The sequence below is a fragment of the Aquarana catesbeiana genome, linkage group LG02 (genome assembly GCF_042186555.1).
Source record: "Aquarana catesbeiana isolate 2022-GZ linkage group LG02, ASM4218655v1, whole genome shotgun sequence".
Lineage (NCBI taxonomy): Eukaryota > Metazoa > Chordata > Amphibia > Anura > Ranidae > Aquarana > Aquarana catesbeiana.
Genome location: NC_133325.1, coordinates 348,254,072 through 348,274,397, shown reverse-complemented (window position 1 = coordinate 348,274,397; position 20,326 = coordinate 348,254,072). Strand labels below are relative to the sequence as shown.

Here is a 20,326-nt window from a genome sequence, read left to right as displayed (position 1 = left end):
GAGTACTAGGCTGTCTGACCGTCTTTGTGGGGCCCAAATCTTCTTGAAAATAGATTTGCAGAGAGCTTACCAACAAATTTGCACAAAGGAAGGCGATAAATGGAAATTGGTGTTCAACACAAGGCATGTACCCAAACCCATGGCTCCACTTCAGACAGGCTCCTTTTATCCCACACAAACAACCCAGGCACTGGCTACTACAGCTCGTCTCCACTTTCCATGAAAAGTATATATAAAAAATGTAAATTGCACCCCAAAACTCAGCTCTTCTTTCTATGTTTCATAATTTAAAAAATGCACACATTCATGTCTCCATCGAAATCAAACTTCCTTTTTCGAAAACAACCTCAGAAGGAAAAGCCAAGTTTTGGAGTGTGACTTACATTTTTTGTCCTTTCAACACAAGGGATGGCCAATATGTTTATCTTGTAATGGCGCTTGGCCTGTTCAACACCTTAGCAATTTTCCAGTATCTTCTTCTTTGTGTGCGGTCAAATATTTGTATGACATTTTCATCTTTTTTTCCATGTCTCCCTGCTCACAAACAGCATGTCCATACCATGCTACTTTCAGGACAATGGGGTCTACCCTAATGTGGAATATTGTCTCTTTGAATAACCATAAGTACCTTTCCTGGACTGTAATGTCTCCAATAATGTATTCTATTCAAATAGACCTTGTCTAGCAGCATTAAGGCCCCTGGGTTTCACAAACTATTATCTGCATTCTGCAGTTTATTCATCACTACTTTTACTTGTAGCCTCAATCACAACCCTTACTCTAAAACAAGCATTCATTTCTGTCTAAGGAAGAAGGCAGATTTCTGCCTTTGAAATGCGTATCCACATTAGCCACAAGCTCCTGCTTTCCTGTCAAGTCAGCGGTGCTCCAGAAGTAAGACAACAGCGGCTCGAGTGGTCCTCTTGTTGGCTCCCGTGCATCTTTGGCTGCAGTGGTCTTCACAGAAGTCACAGACCCCAGAACCTGTATGTTCTCCTTCAGAGACATGCTAATGTTTACAGAGCGCTCGCGAGTTGCCTCTTGGTGCCCCTCCCTCTCCCTTCCCTTTCTGTCCCTGCTCTCTTGAGGCTTGCCATTACTAAGCCTTTTTCCATTGATGCCTCCTCTGTAGGGGTTGGAGCAGTCCTTTTCCAGTTCTCAATTTGAGTTAGGCACCTAAAGCCCTTTTCTGAATGAACTTTTCCACAACCCAGAAAAACTACTCCATTCAAGATTGGGAATTTCATGCAGTAAAACTGACCCTAGAAGTGTAGTGTTAGCTCCTGGAAGGTTTGCCTCATTAGATCACAATCTACACAGATGAAAAGAACCTGCAATACTATTAGTCTGCACATTGCTTGAACCCCAAGCAAGCCCATTGGTCCTGATTCTTTTCTCAGCTTGATTTTGTCATTATATTTAAACTGGGGACAGTTATTTCTCATGCAGGTGGTCTTTCCCATTGCTTTGACATGCAAGATAATGAAACTTATAATGAGGCAGAGTTTATTATTCTTCCTACTTGAGTCCTGGTGTTCCTCCAGGCAAAATGTTTGTATCTGTGGAGCTATGCACCAAACTTCCAAGCTAGGCTAATGAGCACAATTTTCCAGACACCCTGGGGTCCTTAGAAACTTTGTTCTCCTCTTCAGCCAAATACTGCTGGCCTGGGCTCTGCAAGGTTGTGGAAGAGCATGCTAAAGCCTGTACAGTCTGTGCCTAAATCTTCCACTCAAGCTTCTAAAGGGCCCCTTCTACCTCTGCCTGTTCCTGAAGAACACTGGTGCCATATAGGTATGGACTTCATTACAGACCTGCCTCCAACTGAAAGCTGTACTGTGGTTTGGGTAGTTGTACATCGATAATCCAAGATAGCCTATTTCATACCTTTCCCATCATTGCCTTCAACAATAACTTTGGTACCAATCTTTATTCGAGAGATTTTCAAAATCCATAGGATGCCAACATCTATAGTATCCAACCACAGCCTTTATAAATCCTTGGAGGTATCACTACAGTTTTCAGTCTCTTGAGCAATTCCTCCAAACTTTTTTGCCTGCCCATCAGGACAACTTGGTTGTCCTTCTGCTGTTGGCAGAGTTTGCCAATAATATTTATAATAATACCAGTACGCACGATTCTCCTTTTTCATTATTTATGATAGACACCCACATATTCTGTTGTGCTCCAGAAGCTCCTGCCCTGAATGCTTTATAGAAAAAATATGAACCAGATCTGGTCCCAAATCCAGCCTCAGCTTCAGCTATCTGCTGGTAGACACAAACGATTCACTGACTGCCAATGGTAAAAGGTTCCTTCAACCCAAGGACAAGGTTTGTTTTGCAAGGTACAAAGTCCCATCTAAGAAATTTGCTCCGCGGTACATTGGTCTTTATGTTATAAGATTCTCAGCTTCCTACAGTTTGTCAATCCTTAAACCGTTTGTCTTGAACAAGTTTTCTTGCCCTTAATCCTTAGTTCCTCCTGCCAACCCGTCTCAAGAATTTGAGGTTCGCCAAATTTTGGACTCCAAATTCTCTTATAGGAAGCTACAAAACATGATTGATTGAAAGGGGTTCAGTCTTGAAGAAAGGTCCTGGGTCCCAGCTTCTGATATTTAAGCACCTCTCGTGGTAAAGAAGTTTTATCTTTGCTTCCCCTTGAAATCTGGACTTCGGCAACTGGGGAAGTTCTGTAAGAAAAAAATGGTAATATCACACTCACTTGTTCAATGCTCCAGTGCCAGGTTTTCTCCCCTATGCAAGGTCATTGGCATGAAGCCAATCAGAGTCCGCCAGCACCTCAGCCAATTCATGTTCAGGCTTCATCTTTCAGAGCTAACACTTTTGTTGCTCCAGGTTCTGGCAACAAGTCTACACACTACACCAAAAAAAATGTTGGTTTTGGGAGCCCTGTAATTGTGTTAATATTGAGGTGGTGCTTCCCTAGCTTAAAAGGTGGGTGTCATCACATAAGAACATTGCATCAAACATAAACCAAAATAACAAAAGAGTTATTATATAACATAACATAACATAACATAACATAACATAACATAACATATATTATATAACATAAGTTTATTAGTACCAATTCAATAATAAACAGCATCACAAATCCCATGTACCTCCTTACCTCCCTCCCTCACATGCCCACCAGCCAACCCCCTAAAAACCGTGGCCCACCCACACACTACCTCAATCCCTCCCAATAGGAGCTGGGACATAGGTAACCCTTGAAGAACCTCCAGATTACCCCTGCCAATGCACCTGCATGTAGATGGGGATCAAAATATGATTAACAAGGACCGTGGTCTAGATGGCACTACACCTTAAAACCACAATGAGTGCATGGAGTGCACATAACTAGTCCAACAAAGCCCAGGTGGTCCGCCACAGTATGCTTACCCTATAATAGGGCATGGAATTGAAATGGCACATGTCTCACAGCATGCAGCAGAGACTAGAAGACCACTGTATAGAGATATCAATGTCCTACAGTCCATCAGATGATAAAACAACTGCAGATATCGATGGTCACAGAGTATACTGTAGGTTGCATGCTGGAATGGATGTATAAATGGATGGATAAGCGGCTGCACGCAGTATGCATATATAGTAGGCAAAGTGGTCAGATAAATGATTGTTATGCTCACTCCAAGTCCAAAATAAAGACACATGATGTCACAAGCCAAAGTGATGCAGAAGGGGGATACGAGCCACTGATTAGTGACCAAATAAGATGCCAACAGTTAGTGAAGGCAAAGCCTAGTGACAGAGGCTGAGGGTGGTATGCCATGATTAGGTACCTGATATCAAGACTGTCACCGATGTTCATGAACCGGCCTGTGCTGTATGGCTGGTCCTGTGCTGTAAGGGTACCACAGCCTGCACAGCTGATATGGCCAGTATGAGAACACTAAGGGTCAATGGTACTCACTGAACCATGTCTGAAGATCTGGCATCCATGCCATTCAATGTGTGTATCCAGACTGCTTCTCCCAATATATGCAAGGAAAGGCTGCCACTGTGAAGAGGCTTCCTGCTTAACAAGGGTCACTGTAAAAGCTCCATTCCTCCCTCGGCTACAGTGGTTATGATAGTTGTCCTCTGTTTGATCCTGTGTGCCAATAATCCATGCGGTGCTACAGGGGGAGGGGGATCCTTTCCCATAGTGACATGTTTTGTTCTGCCCACTGGAACTTCATCAAGAGGTAGTGTGTGAGTGGGCCATGGGTTCTTAGGGCGGTTGGCTGGTGGGTGTGTGAAGGAGGAAGGGGGTAAGGAGGGACATGGGATTTGTGATGCTGTTTATTATTGAATTGGTACTAATAAACTTATGAGGAGGTAGCTCCTGGGTTGTAACACGCTCTTTTGTTATTTTTTATGTTTTGGTGCAAGTCTACTCACTAGTAGCTGGACTCCCTATGTTCCCAAGTGACTTGTCTAGTGATTCACAGTATTGTCTCTGTGATCTTGAGTGTTTCCAATGTCTGTTCAACCTGTATCCAGTTCCTGTGCATCTGAGTGGTTCCAGCATTTCCCAGTGTTTTCAGTCATTCCAGCCTGTGTATATTCCTGTGTACTCCAGCCTGTTGCCCCAAGTCTGCTCTTGTGATTTACATATTCCCCAGTCTATATCAGGCTCCACTGACACAAGTACAAGCATCCAGTCTTCCTTCACCACCATGACTCCCTCTGCATTTCAGTCAATTACCTGTTTCTCTGCCCCAGTGTGTTTCCCTTTAACTTTCAGCTAGCCTCTCATTATCAGCACCTGTGCACTCCCAATCTGTGTTTCTCTTCTGTGTCTCTGTGTGTTTATGTGCACTCCTAATTTGTTACTTACTGCCTTTGGATAGCCAGCATCCCAGCACTGTAAATTACTTTCACCTGCTTTCAGTAGTTGCTTGCTCTGGTGAGTCAGAGGACTACAACCTAGGTATCACCTGCAGTGTAAGATTTCCACCTCTAGGAGCTCTGGGGAACAGCAGGTGATGCTTTAGACTTAGACATTGGCCCTTATGAGGACTCTCACGATCACTAATTGAGTGTGCATGCCAAGCTCTCTGTACCTACTCAGTGGCTTTTGCCACATCTATCCAGCTGCTACAACTAAATCCTGCTTAGCCATTCTTTTCCCAGTGGGAGTGGATTTCCAATCTGCAACATCTCCCAGACCTCAGGCCTCTTTGCTGTCATGCTTGGATGGGTGTCCCACAATACTGGCTATCTCAGAGTCCATTTGTAAAATGCTCTATTGTCTTCATAGAATGTCTTTCTCATTTTCCAGTGAGGACCAAATTTAGTGATAAACCTAATTTAGGTTGTTCTTCCTGATTTTTACTATTAATTATTCTAGAGGTACCTTTTATCAACACAATCCTCTCAGTGTTATATGCTCACTGAAAACCTTTCCAAATATAGGCTTCCCTTGAATGCCCTTGTTGGTGCTTGAATCTAAATGATAGGTCCCAGGCCTCCTCCAGTAAGTTCTCTATCTCTGAACAGTTCCTTTTAATACTGAGGAAATGTCCTATTTTTTGCAGCATTTTTACAGTTGTTTTTTCTTAAAATGTTTTATTGATACCGTGCATTCTTATGTGAGTGTTGATGCAAAAAGTGCAGATGTAGATTGAGTGCTTTATGTGTATGTATAGGTTGATGCATGTTTTTATTTATTTATAAATTTCACTAATGCCATCACAGTGTCCATATACTGTAAACTTTGACTGCTTATACTTAACCCTCTGAGTAGACCTAAGCTCTTTCCCACAATTCAAGCAATCCAATGGCAGTGCTTTAGTGGAAATGGAGGTGGGGTTGGAATGAGCACTAAGCTGAAAAAGCCAAGGATACAGTGTAAGGCACTGTAGGCATACAAGCACTATTTAGAAGACTTAAATGTTTGTTGTAGATACCTTTCCGTGCTCCCTCACCCCAATTGTTTATTTATATATTTAAGACAAATTACATGTTCAGTTAAGATTCAGCTTATTGGCATGTACTATATAATTTTGAAAAGTTTACACTGACTAATCTATAGACTTACTAAAAATGTGCCCGTTTAAAGGCATCAGTATAGAGCTTGGTGGGCAGCCTTACAAGTTAATTAACACCGAACTGATTTAAATTTTACTCTTGAGATTAAACTAGGACATCATTCTTCTCTGCTTTGTATAAAATCACAATCTACAATCTAACTCCAGTACATCAGGGAATTTATAGATAAGGACAGTTCAATAAATAATTATATTAAGAAGTCATGGAAGAGACACATTCGGCATATTGGATTCTCAGTATTGACTTTATGCAGTCTAAATATTGTCAAGCATTTTCCGGTTATTTAGTGACCTTTCATTTAACTTACTGAACACCTTATTTAACATACTTCTACATGTTTCATTACTAGCTCAATTAAATAAAGATCAGAGCCTTGTACAGCCAGGGAAAAAAATAACAGATCTGTGCACTGCCTTTGTTCTACATTTTACATTTTACATTGTCTACATTTTACTAATGTTTCTTATTGTGAAATTCCACAAGTTCCACAACTGAGAAAATCAAAAGACTGGAGCAAATCAAAAGAATGTAGTATAGTTTAAAGGATCATGACAGCAATGTTTTTTTTTACTTTTTTATCCAGAAATTATTATTTTTAATTGTCTGGGCAGTCTCTCTGCTATTGATCTGATGGATTTAATCTATGATCTCCTTCTTTCTTATCAGACCACATTCCTTACCAATATGGTCTGTACATATCCTTGCCATCCAGGTTCCTAATGAGCATGGATCCTCTGCTTATTCTTGGTGATTGTAAAATGGACAAATAGCTAACTATACTTTTAAAAGAAAATGCAACAGCACACTTATCATACAATAAATATTCAAAGTGCTACACCAAGTTTGTTATCAGACTTTGGTTAACCCCCCCACAATCAATGGTATACAGTATGTACTTCTGGGGTATTTTTTACAGTTTCAGCTCTTATGTTTTTTATTTTTAAATGCTGTATATTTCCACTTTCATCTCCAGCATTTGTGGTGGGGTGATGTAACTGGTAAGTATACAGATTAGATTGAGATGACAAACTGTTGGACAAGTTGTTTGAAGGGTGGATGTGGAAGAGGAGAGTAAATAAGTGTCAGGTCAATCCAGGATTAAGTAGGGATATCATAAAATCATAAAATAGTGGGAAGGAGGAGGGGAGTGTTACTTCTATTTGTCATCCACCTCCTTTTAAACTTAGCCAATGCAGAGAAGGCTTCCTTTATCAACCTTTCATTGTACTCTACACCATACTCTTTTCTTTAAACAGATATTCCCTGTTTCACTCATTGTCACCACTCTAGTGCCCTCTATGCAGTGTACATTCCTCAGAGTGCCCCACACACTGACATGCTCTTTCTTAGTGGCTAAACATTAACACACACATAGACATGTGCACACTGAAATATTTCGTTTCGGAATTTCGTTTTCGTCCGAAATATAAATTTATTTAGTTACTCACGAAATTCGTTTTTCTTTATTTCGTTTTTCGTTAAAAACTTGCATTCGTCCGAAAATCGAAATGAATTAAGGTCGAATCGGTCATTAAAGGCTTATGGTGTCTGTCAAATGTTCAAAGTAGATTCGACGGAGCAGCTAAACTGTACGACGTCGCAATCGTACATTCCGGTCGAATTTTCTGGGATGCATTTGACCGGAAATGTTCGATAGCAGCATCGTACAGTTTGTTTAGCTGCTCTGTTGAATCTTCTAACTTTTGACAGACACCATAAGCCACATTTACGTTTGCATGTTTTCGTTTCTGTGTCGAATCTTCATCGTTCATGCTCATTGCATTGGTCTACTCTGCCCCAGCAGTCAGCCAACCAAACTTTCACATTCATTTCTCAATCGGAAGTGCGGAAGTGCGGCCGCAAAATCCGACGCTGTGTGGCTTAGAGAGATAATGGCAATGGCAGCACCAGCAGCAACCCATTCCAGCACTAGCAGCATGGAGGAGGCTGTTCCTGGGCCTTCTAAGGCAGCATCCAAAAATGGGCGCAGGAGGGGGTCACAAGCTGCATCCAGCAGGAAGCGTAACCTAATGTGGACTCATATTGAGTCCCAGGTCCTGGTAAGGGAAACGCTTCCTTGCTGGATGCAGCTGTGTGGCCCCCGCTCCAGGGAAACCACTACGGAGTGGAAGCGAGAAAAGTGGGAGGAGATTTCCAGGAAGGTGGAGGAGACATATCGCCATCGGCGTGACCCGACTGCCTGTCGCAAAAAATTCAGCGACATAAAACGGTAAGTAACGTGTCTGATTATTTTTTTTTTTTACATTTTAACCACTTCAGCCCCGGAGGTATGGCTGCCAAATGACCATGCCACTTTGTGCGATTCGGCACTGCGACGCTTTAACTGACAATTGCGCGTTCGTGTGACGTTGCTCCCAAACAAAATTGAAGTCCTTTTTTTCCCACAAATAGAGCTTTGTTTTGGTGGTATTTGATCACCTCTGCGGTTTTTATTTGCTTTTTGCTATATAAGTATCCCCAACAAATATATAAAAAACGAATTTTTTCCTCAGTTTAGGCCGATATGTATTCTTCTACATATTTTTGGTAACAAAAATTGCAATAGGCGTTTATTGATTGGTTTGTGCAAAAGTTATAGCGTCTACAAAATAGGGATAGTTTTATGGCATTTTTATTAACAATTTTTTTTACTAGTAATGGCGGCGATCAGCGATTTTTATTGTGACTGCGACATTATGGCGGACACATCGGACACTTTTGATGCCATTTCGGGACCATTGTCATTTATACAATGATAAAAGCTCCAAAAAATGCACTGATTTTACACACACACATATAAACATATGTTATTGCTATCACAATTTGATGTCAGTAAAGTTAGGTGAATTTTTTTTTTAAAAAGGAATAAATAATTTTCAATTTATCCTCCCTCCTGTGAAAAACCAAATTTGCGCATAGGTGTGCCTAGCCTACACATAGTTTGCAGTTGCACATGTTATATATTATCGCCACAATCATTTTAAGAGGAATATTTCCATGCCGTTATTTGTTCTTAGTTAGTTATCACTAAACTGAGCAGTAAGTGCTTTTAAGTTCCACTTGACCTGACCACCTGTAGGTTGCGCCCCCTTTCTGACCAGGCCATATTTTGCAGCTTTAAACTGCACGCTCCTGTGATGTATTACCCAAATGAAATTTATGCTCTTCTCCCGCCATATATAGAGCTTTTATTGGTGGCATTAGATCACCGCTGGGTTTTACATTTTTTGTTATTGAAAAATAAAAAAGTTATATATATATATATATATATATATATATATATATATATATATATATATATATGTATATATATAAAAAAGTGTTACGGTGGCTGGACTTAACCAGCTTGCGGACCCGCCATATTTTTAGTTACTATGGGGGGGGGTCCACATCTGCAAGTGGGTTAATGCTTTGCAAAAGAAACAAGGAAGGAAATTTTACACTATACACAGTTCACACAAGCGCGTAATAGAAAGGTGGACTGGAGTGGACACAATGGACATTTACTCGGCACAATCCCTATCCTGCCTTTTATTATTTATTGTGCACCAAAAAAGCATAGGTTTTTCTTACAATAAATTTGGTTAATAAATAAATGTGCAAACCTTGTGCTACATGAAAAAATGTGCCTAATCCAAAAATTCCATTTGCATTGTTTCATTCTACGGGTTCATTCTACATGTGTTTCATGTGTTGATGTCATTTTCAGATTACAATTGTAGTTTAATTGTGGAACCCGTTTCTCTTCTCTTTTTGTTTTGCAGTTCCATAGCGCGTAAACGCAGGCAGTCGGGGCACAGAGGAAAGCAGGTATCTCTCCTCCCCCATGAGAAGGAGCTCTTAGCAGCTGTAGGGGAGGATGAGATAAAAAAACTGCTTGCTCATCAGGGTTGGTGTCAGCATTGCTTTGTGTGTAGGAAATTTTTTTTGTCAACCATGCGCATAGTCATTTACCATGATGTGTTTGATTTTATTTAAAGATCGTCTCCAGGCCCAGCGCCGCCGGAGGCAGAGGGCAGAGGAGCAGGAGTCCTCCACGTCATCATGCAGTAAGTACTGTAGTAGTGACACTAATACAGTGGTTCCTTTTCCATTTGTCCAGCCTTCTATTGTTGATTCCAGCGTCATTGTTTCTCGCTCATGTAGTGACAGGTAGAGCCTCTGCAACGCTCTGTCAGGTAACGCAAGCGATTGCGTAACTTACGTAATTTGACAGAACGTGGCCGCTCTGAACTGAGGTGCCTGATCAGTGGCAGTGCACCTAGCACTCGCCGGCGCTGCTGGAACCAGGACAGGTAAATGCCTCGTATTTGTTTTTTTTTTAAATGATTTTTTCTAAATGGTGAATGCATGTCCCTGCCTTGTAGATAAACGTTAGTGACCTGCCCTGTATTGCCATGCTAATGGATAATTAATTTTATCTATTTACACTACAGTATATTTATTTACGTTTATTAACGTTCATCATTTCTCCTTTATAAATAGGTGTCATCCAGTCAGAGGGGGAGACTGAGGAGGAGGCTGAGGCAGCAACGCCCACATGTAAGTTAGTATAATCTTGCTGGTATCTGCTGAGTGATCATACATGTTTCAATGTTCTTGTACTAATGTGTGAGATTGTTGTACACTGCAGATTGTAATGTTCTTTTCTATCATTACTCAACAGCTGCTGAGCAGGAGGTGGAGGAGACCTGCCCTGTAGAGGCTGCTGGGGATGCGGAGGAACAGCCAGATGCGGCAGATCCAGGGAGTAAGCATAACTTTTTTTGTATTTTACAGGCAAATATAGTATTTTAAATATGAAATGCTGATGGCATACCTTGTCTAGAATAGCTTGTGATTTATTCTGCAAGGCTTCGGTTTAGCTGGAACTATTAATTATATTAGTTCCCCTCTGCAGATGATTCCAGTCTTCCTGTTAGCGTGACCTGTGCTTGTTAATATTTCCCCAATGTCCCTGATCATGCCACCTTCTTGCTGCAGTTTAGATTGCCAGTCTGAGCCAATCACTGTTAATCATTATGAATAACACAACAGGCTGGGAGGGGGGTGTCAGAAAAGAATCTCCAGCTATTGGCTGGCAGTCCCTGGACATGTTCAATCTCTGGCATGCCCCTAATGCATGCATTAACACTTTTCTCATGATGTTATACCTGTTATACCTCCTAGCCTAGACCAGGAGTGAGTAACCTACCTAGCCTAGAACAGAAGTGGGGCTTAATTTATTCAACAATCAGTGGCCTTACAAAATTATCAACTTTAAAAAATAGCCTGCTATATTTTATTAAACAACTTTTTATTAGGTCATCCCAAATGCAATGGCTTGAATGGCTTCTCTTTGGTGAGTGTAATGTTAAAAGCTGGTATAGCTGATATGTTTTTCTGCAAGTGCAACTGATCCTCCATATTTGCCAAAGTCAGTCAGTCTGGATGAGGTAGATTAGTTAGCAGTAGCACTTAGGCGTCCATTACACCTTAAGATTTTCTCCAGCCACCCGTGCGACCAAGCGGATAAAATCTTTGGGAGATTCCCCTTTACACTGCTCGATGTGTAGAGGGGAATCCCTTTGTACTCTGGCCGGGGAGGACACTCAGCTCCACCCCGGTCAGAGTACAGTAAAGTAGTACTACACCTTCCTGCACAGCTCTGCAAACTTGGTATGATGCAGCGAATTGACACAGACACCACTATCTCCTACACACAAATTGATTAGGTGCATCTCACTAAATATCAAAAACTGGTATGGATGGAAGTGAAAACATCTCAAGATGTTACAGGATTGTCTACAAGGGCTGGGAGATCGTTGCCTTTATATAATGTTAGGGTGAAGAAGCCATGTGTATGTGTATTGTATTATCTATCTATCTAATGTATTTTCTTTTCTTCACAGGTGAAGTCTTCATCCTGCAACTGCAGCCTGTGGACGAAGACCTGGACCTGCCCGCGTCTGGTTGGACTGGCTGTCCTTCTGAGTCCCCAGTGGTTTCTACAGTCCTCCACCCTTCAACATCCCCCCACCTGGCCTCCCCAGTGCATCCTTCACCCGCTCCAGAACAGGCACACATCACCCACCCTCCAGAGCCACATGTGACGGATTATCTGCGGCGCATTGTGGAGGTCCAAAAGAGACATTTTGCAGTTACCCGGAGGCTGCGTCGATCTTTGGCCCTCCACAATCGCCGGCAGCTCCGTCACTCTGTGGCTCTGCAGAGGTACCAGCGTAGCCTCAGGAGACACCTGGAGGCTACGCGGTACCTTGGTGACCAGTTGGCTGGGATTAATATGTCCCTACAGCGACTGGTCACCAGGTTGGGGGAGAATGTACTCTAATTTTTTTTTTGTTTTGTTTATGTTAAATGTTAAATAAAAAAATTTTGTTCAGAAATAATTGTTTTCTTGAGTTTTGCTTTACTTGTTAGATTTGTGTGATGTTTATCTAAATGAACTAGTCCATATATTGTTACTAACTTACTAGAGGCCTTATAATTGTAGTTTTTCTACATTTAACCATCAGGCTGAACTTAGAAAATTGATGAGATTTCTCTCTACACTATTTCAATGTGCAAAGGGTAATCCAATGTATTGTGTCCAGTCACGCCGTTCAGCTTTCCCTCCACCAGAATACACAGCAGATAGTTAGAGCAGGGGTTACTCTATACAGTCCTCAACAGTTCACAGGACATAGGTTGCAGGCTTGCAATCATGAGGGCAACAGTTAACCGGACAGAGGTTCACAGGCTAACGCAATTACAAGGGGCAACAGTTCAAAGGGCAGTGTCATGGTTATGCAATAGAGTTTGTCTGTCAGCATACCTGTCTCCATGTGTTCATCTCTAGAGACCAGCTGACCCTCACCTGACTGCTTTTGTAAGCTCTCCTCTAGCATGGCTCCACCCCAGCTCCTATCAGGGAACCCTATATTAACCTGTGCACTGCAAGCCAGCAGTGCTGATCAACCATTGTGTGTTAGCTTTCGTGTGTACTGGCTGTGTTTCCTACGTCTGATTCCAGTTACCGACTTTGGCCTGTTCTCTACTATTCCTGTCTACTCGTGACCCTGACCTTTGGTGTGTCCCTGACCATCCCTGTTTGCCTGTGACCCTGAACCTTGGCGTGTACTCTGTTGTCCTTGTCTGCTTGTGGCCTCGACCTTGGCTTGTCCCTTACTTCCTTGTTGTTCCAGCCTGCTGCCTCTTTCCTCTTCTCCTGTAGTCTACCGTGAGCATGAGATGTGAGACCCTGGGGGCTGCGACCTGGAGCCAGACTGCAGCGCAGTCCATCCTCACCACTAGAGGCTCTGGTGAACACCTACTGGCTCTTAGACTCCGCGCCCTGGAGAATCTATGCTCTAGCGCCCAGTGGGATCTGTGTTAGTGATCCAGTAGACCTGCTTCCTGAACCTCCCAGGTTTCAATCCACAGCAGTCAGTCCTAGGATCCACTACCTAGCGGTGCACTTCCGATTCCTACAGAGTGCATCTGTCACCTAGCCTCAAGGTGACCTGACAGGCAGTCATCATTTCCAGGGCTTGAGTAACATGGCAGCAGGGTAGATTACTCACTCACACTAGTGACTATGGACAATTGCAGATGGTCATGAAACAGGCGGAGGATCAGAGAGGGCCCTGGTGTCCCCAGGGTCAGAGATGGTAAATGGGAGGGGTCCTGGGCATCTGGATGCAGCTCAGCAGTGACCAACTAATATATCTTGCATAGAATCACGTTTCCAACTGTATGCTTCTTTGTGCTATGTTGTGTTGGTAGCATATTCTGATCCTTGAGTTGACAGTCTCTCCATCAAGAGGAACTGTCATGCTGTTGAGGTCATCTTTAATCATTGTCTCTTATTTCCAGACCACCAAACAAAAATGGTTAAATTAGCACATGTTGCTATTTGTATTTACAAAGACAGCAACACGTGAGCAGTAGCGCCACGTCAAGGCTTCAACCCTTGCTACTGTCCATTCACACAACATTCATTCATGCAATCAAGCATACTCTAGTCACTCTACACAACATTCATTACAAAAAAGGGTGATGGAAGGAATAAAGGGAAAAATTTGGATTGCTTAAAACAATATAATTCTATTTAAATCTTGGGGTCACACCAAAGTCAAGTAGACAACTGCTATTGTGTCAAGTGGTAAGAAAATAAAAAAAATGATTTTCCTCAACATTTGGATGGTTCCTCTGAGTCCCATCTATCTTCACTGTCCATTCACACAACATTCATTCATGCAATCACGCACAATTAAGTCACTCTTGTCCCATCTATCTTCACATGGTAACAATGATTCAGGTCTCACAAATTAAGGGTAGGGTAACCCAGCTTGGGGAGGTTAAATTTGAGGAAAGTTATTTGTTCCATCAAATGGGGTGTTAGTTGTGAACGGTGTGGATTAAGGATATTCCCAGTAATAGAGAAAACTCTCTCACTTTGCACAGTGGTTGGAGGACAGGATAGTAGTTGCTGGGCAACCAGGCAAAGACCAGGCCACAAACTTTTCTTACCATCCCAATAGGTCAAAGGGTCCTCTGTAGGAAGCAAAGGTGCTTCATATAGGTAGGCCCTGACCATTTCAGAGGCACTGCTCTCCTCTCGATTACCTGCTGCTTGACCTGCATCCACCAGATTGTCAAGTGCCTCTACCCAACATGCACATGCTCCACTCTGTTGTTTTTGAGTGATGCTGCCAGGCCTTGGAATAGCAGACATGGCAGGTGAATCTTCCAAACCAGCCTCAACCGTCGTACATCTCTGTTGCTGCAAATTCCGGACCCTTTCAATTAATTTTTGTTTCCAGTAGGAGAGGCTGTTGTCTCTGAGTGCCAGTTTACCTTTGATCCTGGGATCACACAGGGAAGCCAGCATGAGTTCAGGGCTTTTGCGGACACGGTCATTTAGCCGATCTTTTAAGTTAGCTTGTAGCTTTCTGATGAAAGACGCTACATCGGCATGAAGTGGGCTGCCACAAACAGGCTCACTGTTTTCTAGGTACAATCCCATCTTATCTATGAGATAGGTAAACAAGGGTATGACCTGTCCTAGGCTGGCATTGCTCTGACTCAAGTTTTCCGTCACATTCCGAAAGGGTTTTAAGACATAAACGAGCTGCCCAATTATACACCAGTCATCACGTCCCAGTGTGGAATCAATCCCGATGCTGTGGCGGGATGATAGATTGTGGATGGCTGTCTTTTGCTCCAAAATGCGTTCCAGCATTTCCAGGGTATAGTTCCACCGGGTGCTGACATCTTGTTTCAGGCGATGTATGGGGAGCCCTGATTGTTCTTGCTCCTCCCTCAACAGTTGACTAGCCCCAACACTGCGGTGGAAATGCCCTGCAATCTTTCTACAAAGGTTCAAGATTTGAGCAATCTTGTTGGTTTTCTCCACTGGGATTGCACCCTTGACCACTAAATGCAGTATGTGTGCAGAACAGCGCACACCGACAAAAGATCCATCTTGGAGAGCTTTAACCATGTTTGAACCTCCGTCTGTCACAATGAACCCAACAGAGACATTGGTGACTGCCTGCTCTCCAAACCAATTGGCCAACATTGATCTAATTGCCCGCAATATGTTGGCAGAGCTGTGTTGGTCATCACGGACTTCTGTGTGGAGCAGGAAAGCTTGATAACCCTGCTGGTCTTGCGCTGCAGACCTGCTTCCTGATGGAGTTTGAACTCTTACACCAGCGCCACCACCAACAGGCACAGTGGCCTGCCACCAGTGTGCAGTCAAAGACAGGAAAGCGTGTTGACCGCTGGGAGCTGTCCACAAATCAGTTGTCAAATGAATTGTCTGACCCTCGGCTTTGGCCATTTTTTCCTTCAATAATCCAACGCATGAGTGGTATAGTGCTGGAATAATCTTTCTGCTGAAAGTTGTTCGTGCAGGAACAACGTATCGTGGAGCAAGGGCATGCATGAGCTGTTTAAACGGCTCCCCTTCAATCATGCGAAAAGAGGCTCCTCCAACAGCAATGAATTGGCCAATGAGGCGGGTGATCTTGTTGGCCTGCTGTTTTGACATGCCCTTGGAACTAAAGCCAACAAAACTATCGAGGGTAGGCTGATGATGTCCTTGGGAGGATGAGGAGCCTGATTGGGTCTGCAGTGGAACTACTGCACGTGGGCGGGTTGTATTAATTGAACCCTCTCTATTGCCTCCTGTGCTCTGAGTAAGTGGTGTGCTTGAGGAGGTACCACCAGTACAGTCAGAGTCCGTTATGCTGCTTCCTGCGCTACCATCTTCTTTTTCTGCCTCTGCCCGCAGTAAAGTAGAGTGGTGGTAATTTTTAAGGTGTAGGTTCATACCAGCATTGGTTAAATGACCTAACTTTTTACCCCTACTTACTTGCTTCCCACACAATTTACACTTGGCAAAGAACCCGCCTTCCAATGTTTGAAAGTATTTCCAAACGTTGCTGCGGCGGGATGCAGCCCCTTGACCCTGTGGATATCTATTTAGGGCTGATATAGCTGCAGCAGGTAGCACACCAGTGGTGGAAGCTGTTGCCACTACAGTTACACTTGGTGAACTAGAACTAGTGCTGCTAATGGCAGGGGTGCTGGGGACTGGGAGGTCGGTGATATCATCACAGGATTCTTCCATAATAACAGAGGGAGAAGGGGAGTTAGCAGCAGATGAAAAAAGTGGACTGCTACCTGTCCTGCTCCTCACAGAATATCCCTCTTGCACTTTCTCCAGGTCATCCGCAGTGTTTGGGGAAAGAGGAGCATCACATTCTAAATCATCTTCTTGGGCCAATGAAGAAAAAGTCTCACACTCTGTCTCTGCTGCTCTCTCCCTCAATTGCTCCTTTGGGGAGCTGGGCAGTGGCACTGGTAGTGTGATTGGTGGTGGTGACTGTAAAGGCAACTCCACTTTACTAGGTTTCTTGCCTATTCCATAAAAATATGCAGCCATGACACCTGTAGAAGTGGAAGGAGGCGCTGCACTGGCAGTGGAAGTGGCAGCAGATGTTGGTGGTCTGGCAGGAAAAGTAATATTAGAAGAACTGGGGGTGGTGGAACTAGCTTTGCTGGTGGCATTGGCGGTGACACCCACTGCTGTGGACGGCATGTTGGTGGCGGCAGAAGTGTCAGAGGCACAAGTAGCAGAGACCTTGCCACTTTTTTTACCAAGGCGTCCACCGGGACCACGACCACTACCTCTACCAGCCTTCACTTTTACATTAGAACGGTACATTTCTGAACTTTACAGCAACTGCAAGTCAGAAAATGGACTGGAGTGGAGATAGGGTATATAGAATCTCAATCTATAAATCACCCCCCACCACAACACGGGCAGCCTCTGAGGCTATCACAACACTAGCAGCAACACTAGTATCACTAGTCTATCTATCAAGTTCATAACACAGATGTAGCTTGCTTCACTACTATTCTGCTGCTGTGCTTAGCTTATGCTCAAATGAAATAGTTCAGGATCTCTGATAAAGTGACAATGAATTCAAACGGACCAGCTAAGATTGACTGTTCTGAAATGAATCAGCGTGTCTGTCTCTCTCTGCTAGCAAATCGTAAGTGAAACTAAGTTGGCTGTACATGCGGTTCTAGCTATGTTACTGCCCCTCCTCTTTGGTTACAATTGACCAATAATAACCATCATCATCATTATTTTTATTTTACTTAATTTTTCTCTCTACGTCGAATCTTCTCTCTCTATGTCGAATCTTCTCTCTATGTCGAATCTTTTCGAATAATCTTGGACTACTATGGTGGATAGACTATAGAGTTAAGGTTAGGCACATTCGACCACAGGTTCGATAGACACAAATTGTTATTGTTAGCGTCATGTCGAATCTCCTATCTATATCGAACTGTTGTCGCAACGAAAACGAAAATAAAGCATTTGTTTATGTCGGATCTTTCGTTTTTCGGAATCTGCGCTTTCGTTATCGTTTGTTAAAACGATAACGAAAATACCTGAAATTCGGACGAAAATGCATTCGGACGAAAACGAATGCACATGTCTAATAATAACTGAAATTATGTCTGTAAAGCTGGCCTCAGTAGCTAGGAATGTATGTTGTGGGGCATTTATCAATTCTGTTTCACTGCAAGGCAATGCTAAACATGAACAGTGAGATGTATTATGAGACAAATGTATTACAAGGTTATAGCTGGAGCCAAATAAATCCTCCTTTGGCTGCTCTCATGTTGCCTTGTGACTGCATGAAACTTGACCCTGATCACTTCTTTATTATGCATCTGTTTAGAGTGGAAATCTGTCTCATCTACATGAATAAATCTGTCTCCGATCTTTGCAAACTTTTACACTGGTTGTCCAGGAATACAGGTGCATATGTTTGTAAACTTGTCACAGAGACTTTACTGAAGGAACCTGATTTGTGATTACACTTCCACCTGTTTGTTTATGCTTTTGTAACTTACAAGAAAAGGGATACTGGAGTTTGTATAATTACTGAGGGGTGATAATCTGATAGTAAGGGTCGCTCTGCCACAATTAAACATGCTTGCTTACTTCTTAAGAGTAAAAGTAAAATGTCCTGTTGACATGCCTCATCCTGGCCTACTTCAAGGGAAGTGACCAGCTAAGAAAAGCTTCTTGCTCAAGAATACAGTTTGTCTGTAAAGGTTTTCAATTATGCAAGTCATGGTTTACCTAACAGTGTCTTGTCACATCCAACTGGACATGTTCTATAATGTAGAAGGCATTTTACTGTTTATCCATGTAGCTCCCTCAGCTCTGTTGGGTGCCCAAATCATTCCCCAGTATTTAAAGCCACACAGGCAAATTAATGAACTTAATTCAATAAATATAAAATAATTCAAGGCTGATGTTGCTCTTCCAAGAACAAAATTAGAAGTGTGACAGTTTGTGAAACCTTACTATTCTAGTTACATAATCCAATTCCCATCGTGTCAAGAAGTCTGCAACCAGTGTTAATTGACTGAATTCCATGGTAGGTGTAAACTGTTGTCAAATTACCAGGGTAGAACAGCATTATATGTTGATAACAGATGGTAATGGAGGCCTCTGCCCATTTTTCTGCATAGTTGTTCCAGTTGGTTCCGAACACTCATCAGAGGTGAAGAAGCTACTTTGACGAGTGGCAAAACATTTTCAACATTGCAAAACTAATCCAGTTAAATTTTTATCATCTACTATTAGGTATAGCTTGCTTGAATAGGCTCAGCCAATGGCCAGAAATGGGAAAAAGAGTAACAATGAGTTGTTGTGTTGGCAGAAAACAGGCATTGAAGCAGAAGGCTGGTTGATAGTTGAACAAGAAATTCCATTTCAGAGCCAGAGTCTTGGAATGTAGAATACCCTAAAGCCTCGTACATACGATCGGATTGTTGGCCAACAAAACCGTGGACTTTTGTCCGAAGGGCGTTGGCCCAAACTTGTCTTGCATACATAAGGCACACAATTGTTGGCCAACAATTACGAATGTAGTGACATACTACATTTTCAGCTCTTTAGTGCCACCCTTTGGGCTCCTTCTGCTAATTTCATATTAGTATAAGTTTGGTGAGTATTGATTCGTGCTTTTCTTTTTGCGCTTTTCATTTCGTGCTTTTCAGTTTGTGCTTATCATTTCATGCTTTTCAGTTCGTTTCTGAATGGTTTCGTAAACCAGACATGTTGCGGAATCAGAGGAGGTAACGTGTTATTTATTATTGGCCTTGGAGTTATCGCTTTGACATTATTTTTTGGTTGAATAATGATTTGATTTGGTATATTTTTGGATGCATAGAATGCACTTTTTGGTTAAGTTCTATTTGCAGATAGCATGTCTAATTTTATTTGTTTTCTTTTTTTAATGCACAATAAAAAAAATTGTGTAGAATAATACTTGCTATGTGTTTTACTTCAAACGACAGTTTGGGAGTAGGCAGTTACATTTAAAAAAATACAATGTAAAATTGACAAGGGACACCAACATAGTTGTATCTTTGATCTTAAAAACTACGGGATAATGGTGTTTTGGTAACTTGTCCAAATAATTAAAAAAAGCATAATAATATTATTCTTGATATCACTAGAAAAAAAAAGTCTTTGAACATTGTTTGCAATAACTCCATCAGTATCACCAGCAAAGCAGCTTCATTATTATCCCATTAAAGAAGAAGAGAATGTGTGCTGCATTTCGAGATTTCATAATTTGCCACGTCACGAATATTAATTCTCCATTACTTATGCTAGTTTACAAGACCAACCGCTTCTGGTTGGTCCTTGCTTCCGAGCATGCGTGTTTGCACTTTGGACT

The 20,326-nt window shown here is 42.4% G+C and overlaps 1 protein-coding gene across 1 annotated transcript; it reads left to right on the top strand.

Moving 5' to 3' along the window:
- Positions 1-9,404: 9,404 nt before the first annotated feature.
- On the top strand, positions 9,405-19,378 carry LOC141126973 (uncharacterized). The gene is made up of 6 exons (XM_073613059.1): positions 9,405-9,951; positions 10,043-10,111; positions 10,548-10,604; positions 10,729-10,812; positions 11,954-12,180; positions 19,301-19,378. The coding sequence occupies exons 1-6, from the start codon at positions 9,759-9,761 to the stop codon at positions 19,376-19,378; spliced, it is 708 nt and encodes a 235-aa protein (XP_073469160.1). The 5' UTR covers positions 9,405-9,758.
- The last annotated feature ends 948 nt before the right edge of the window (positions 19,379-20,326 follow it).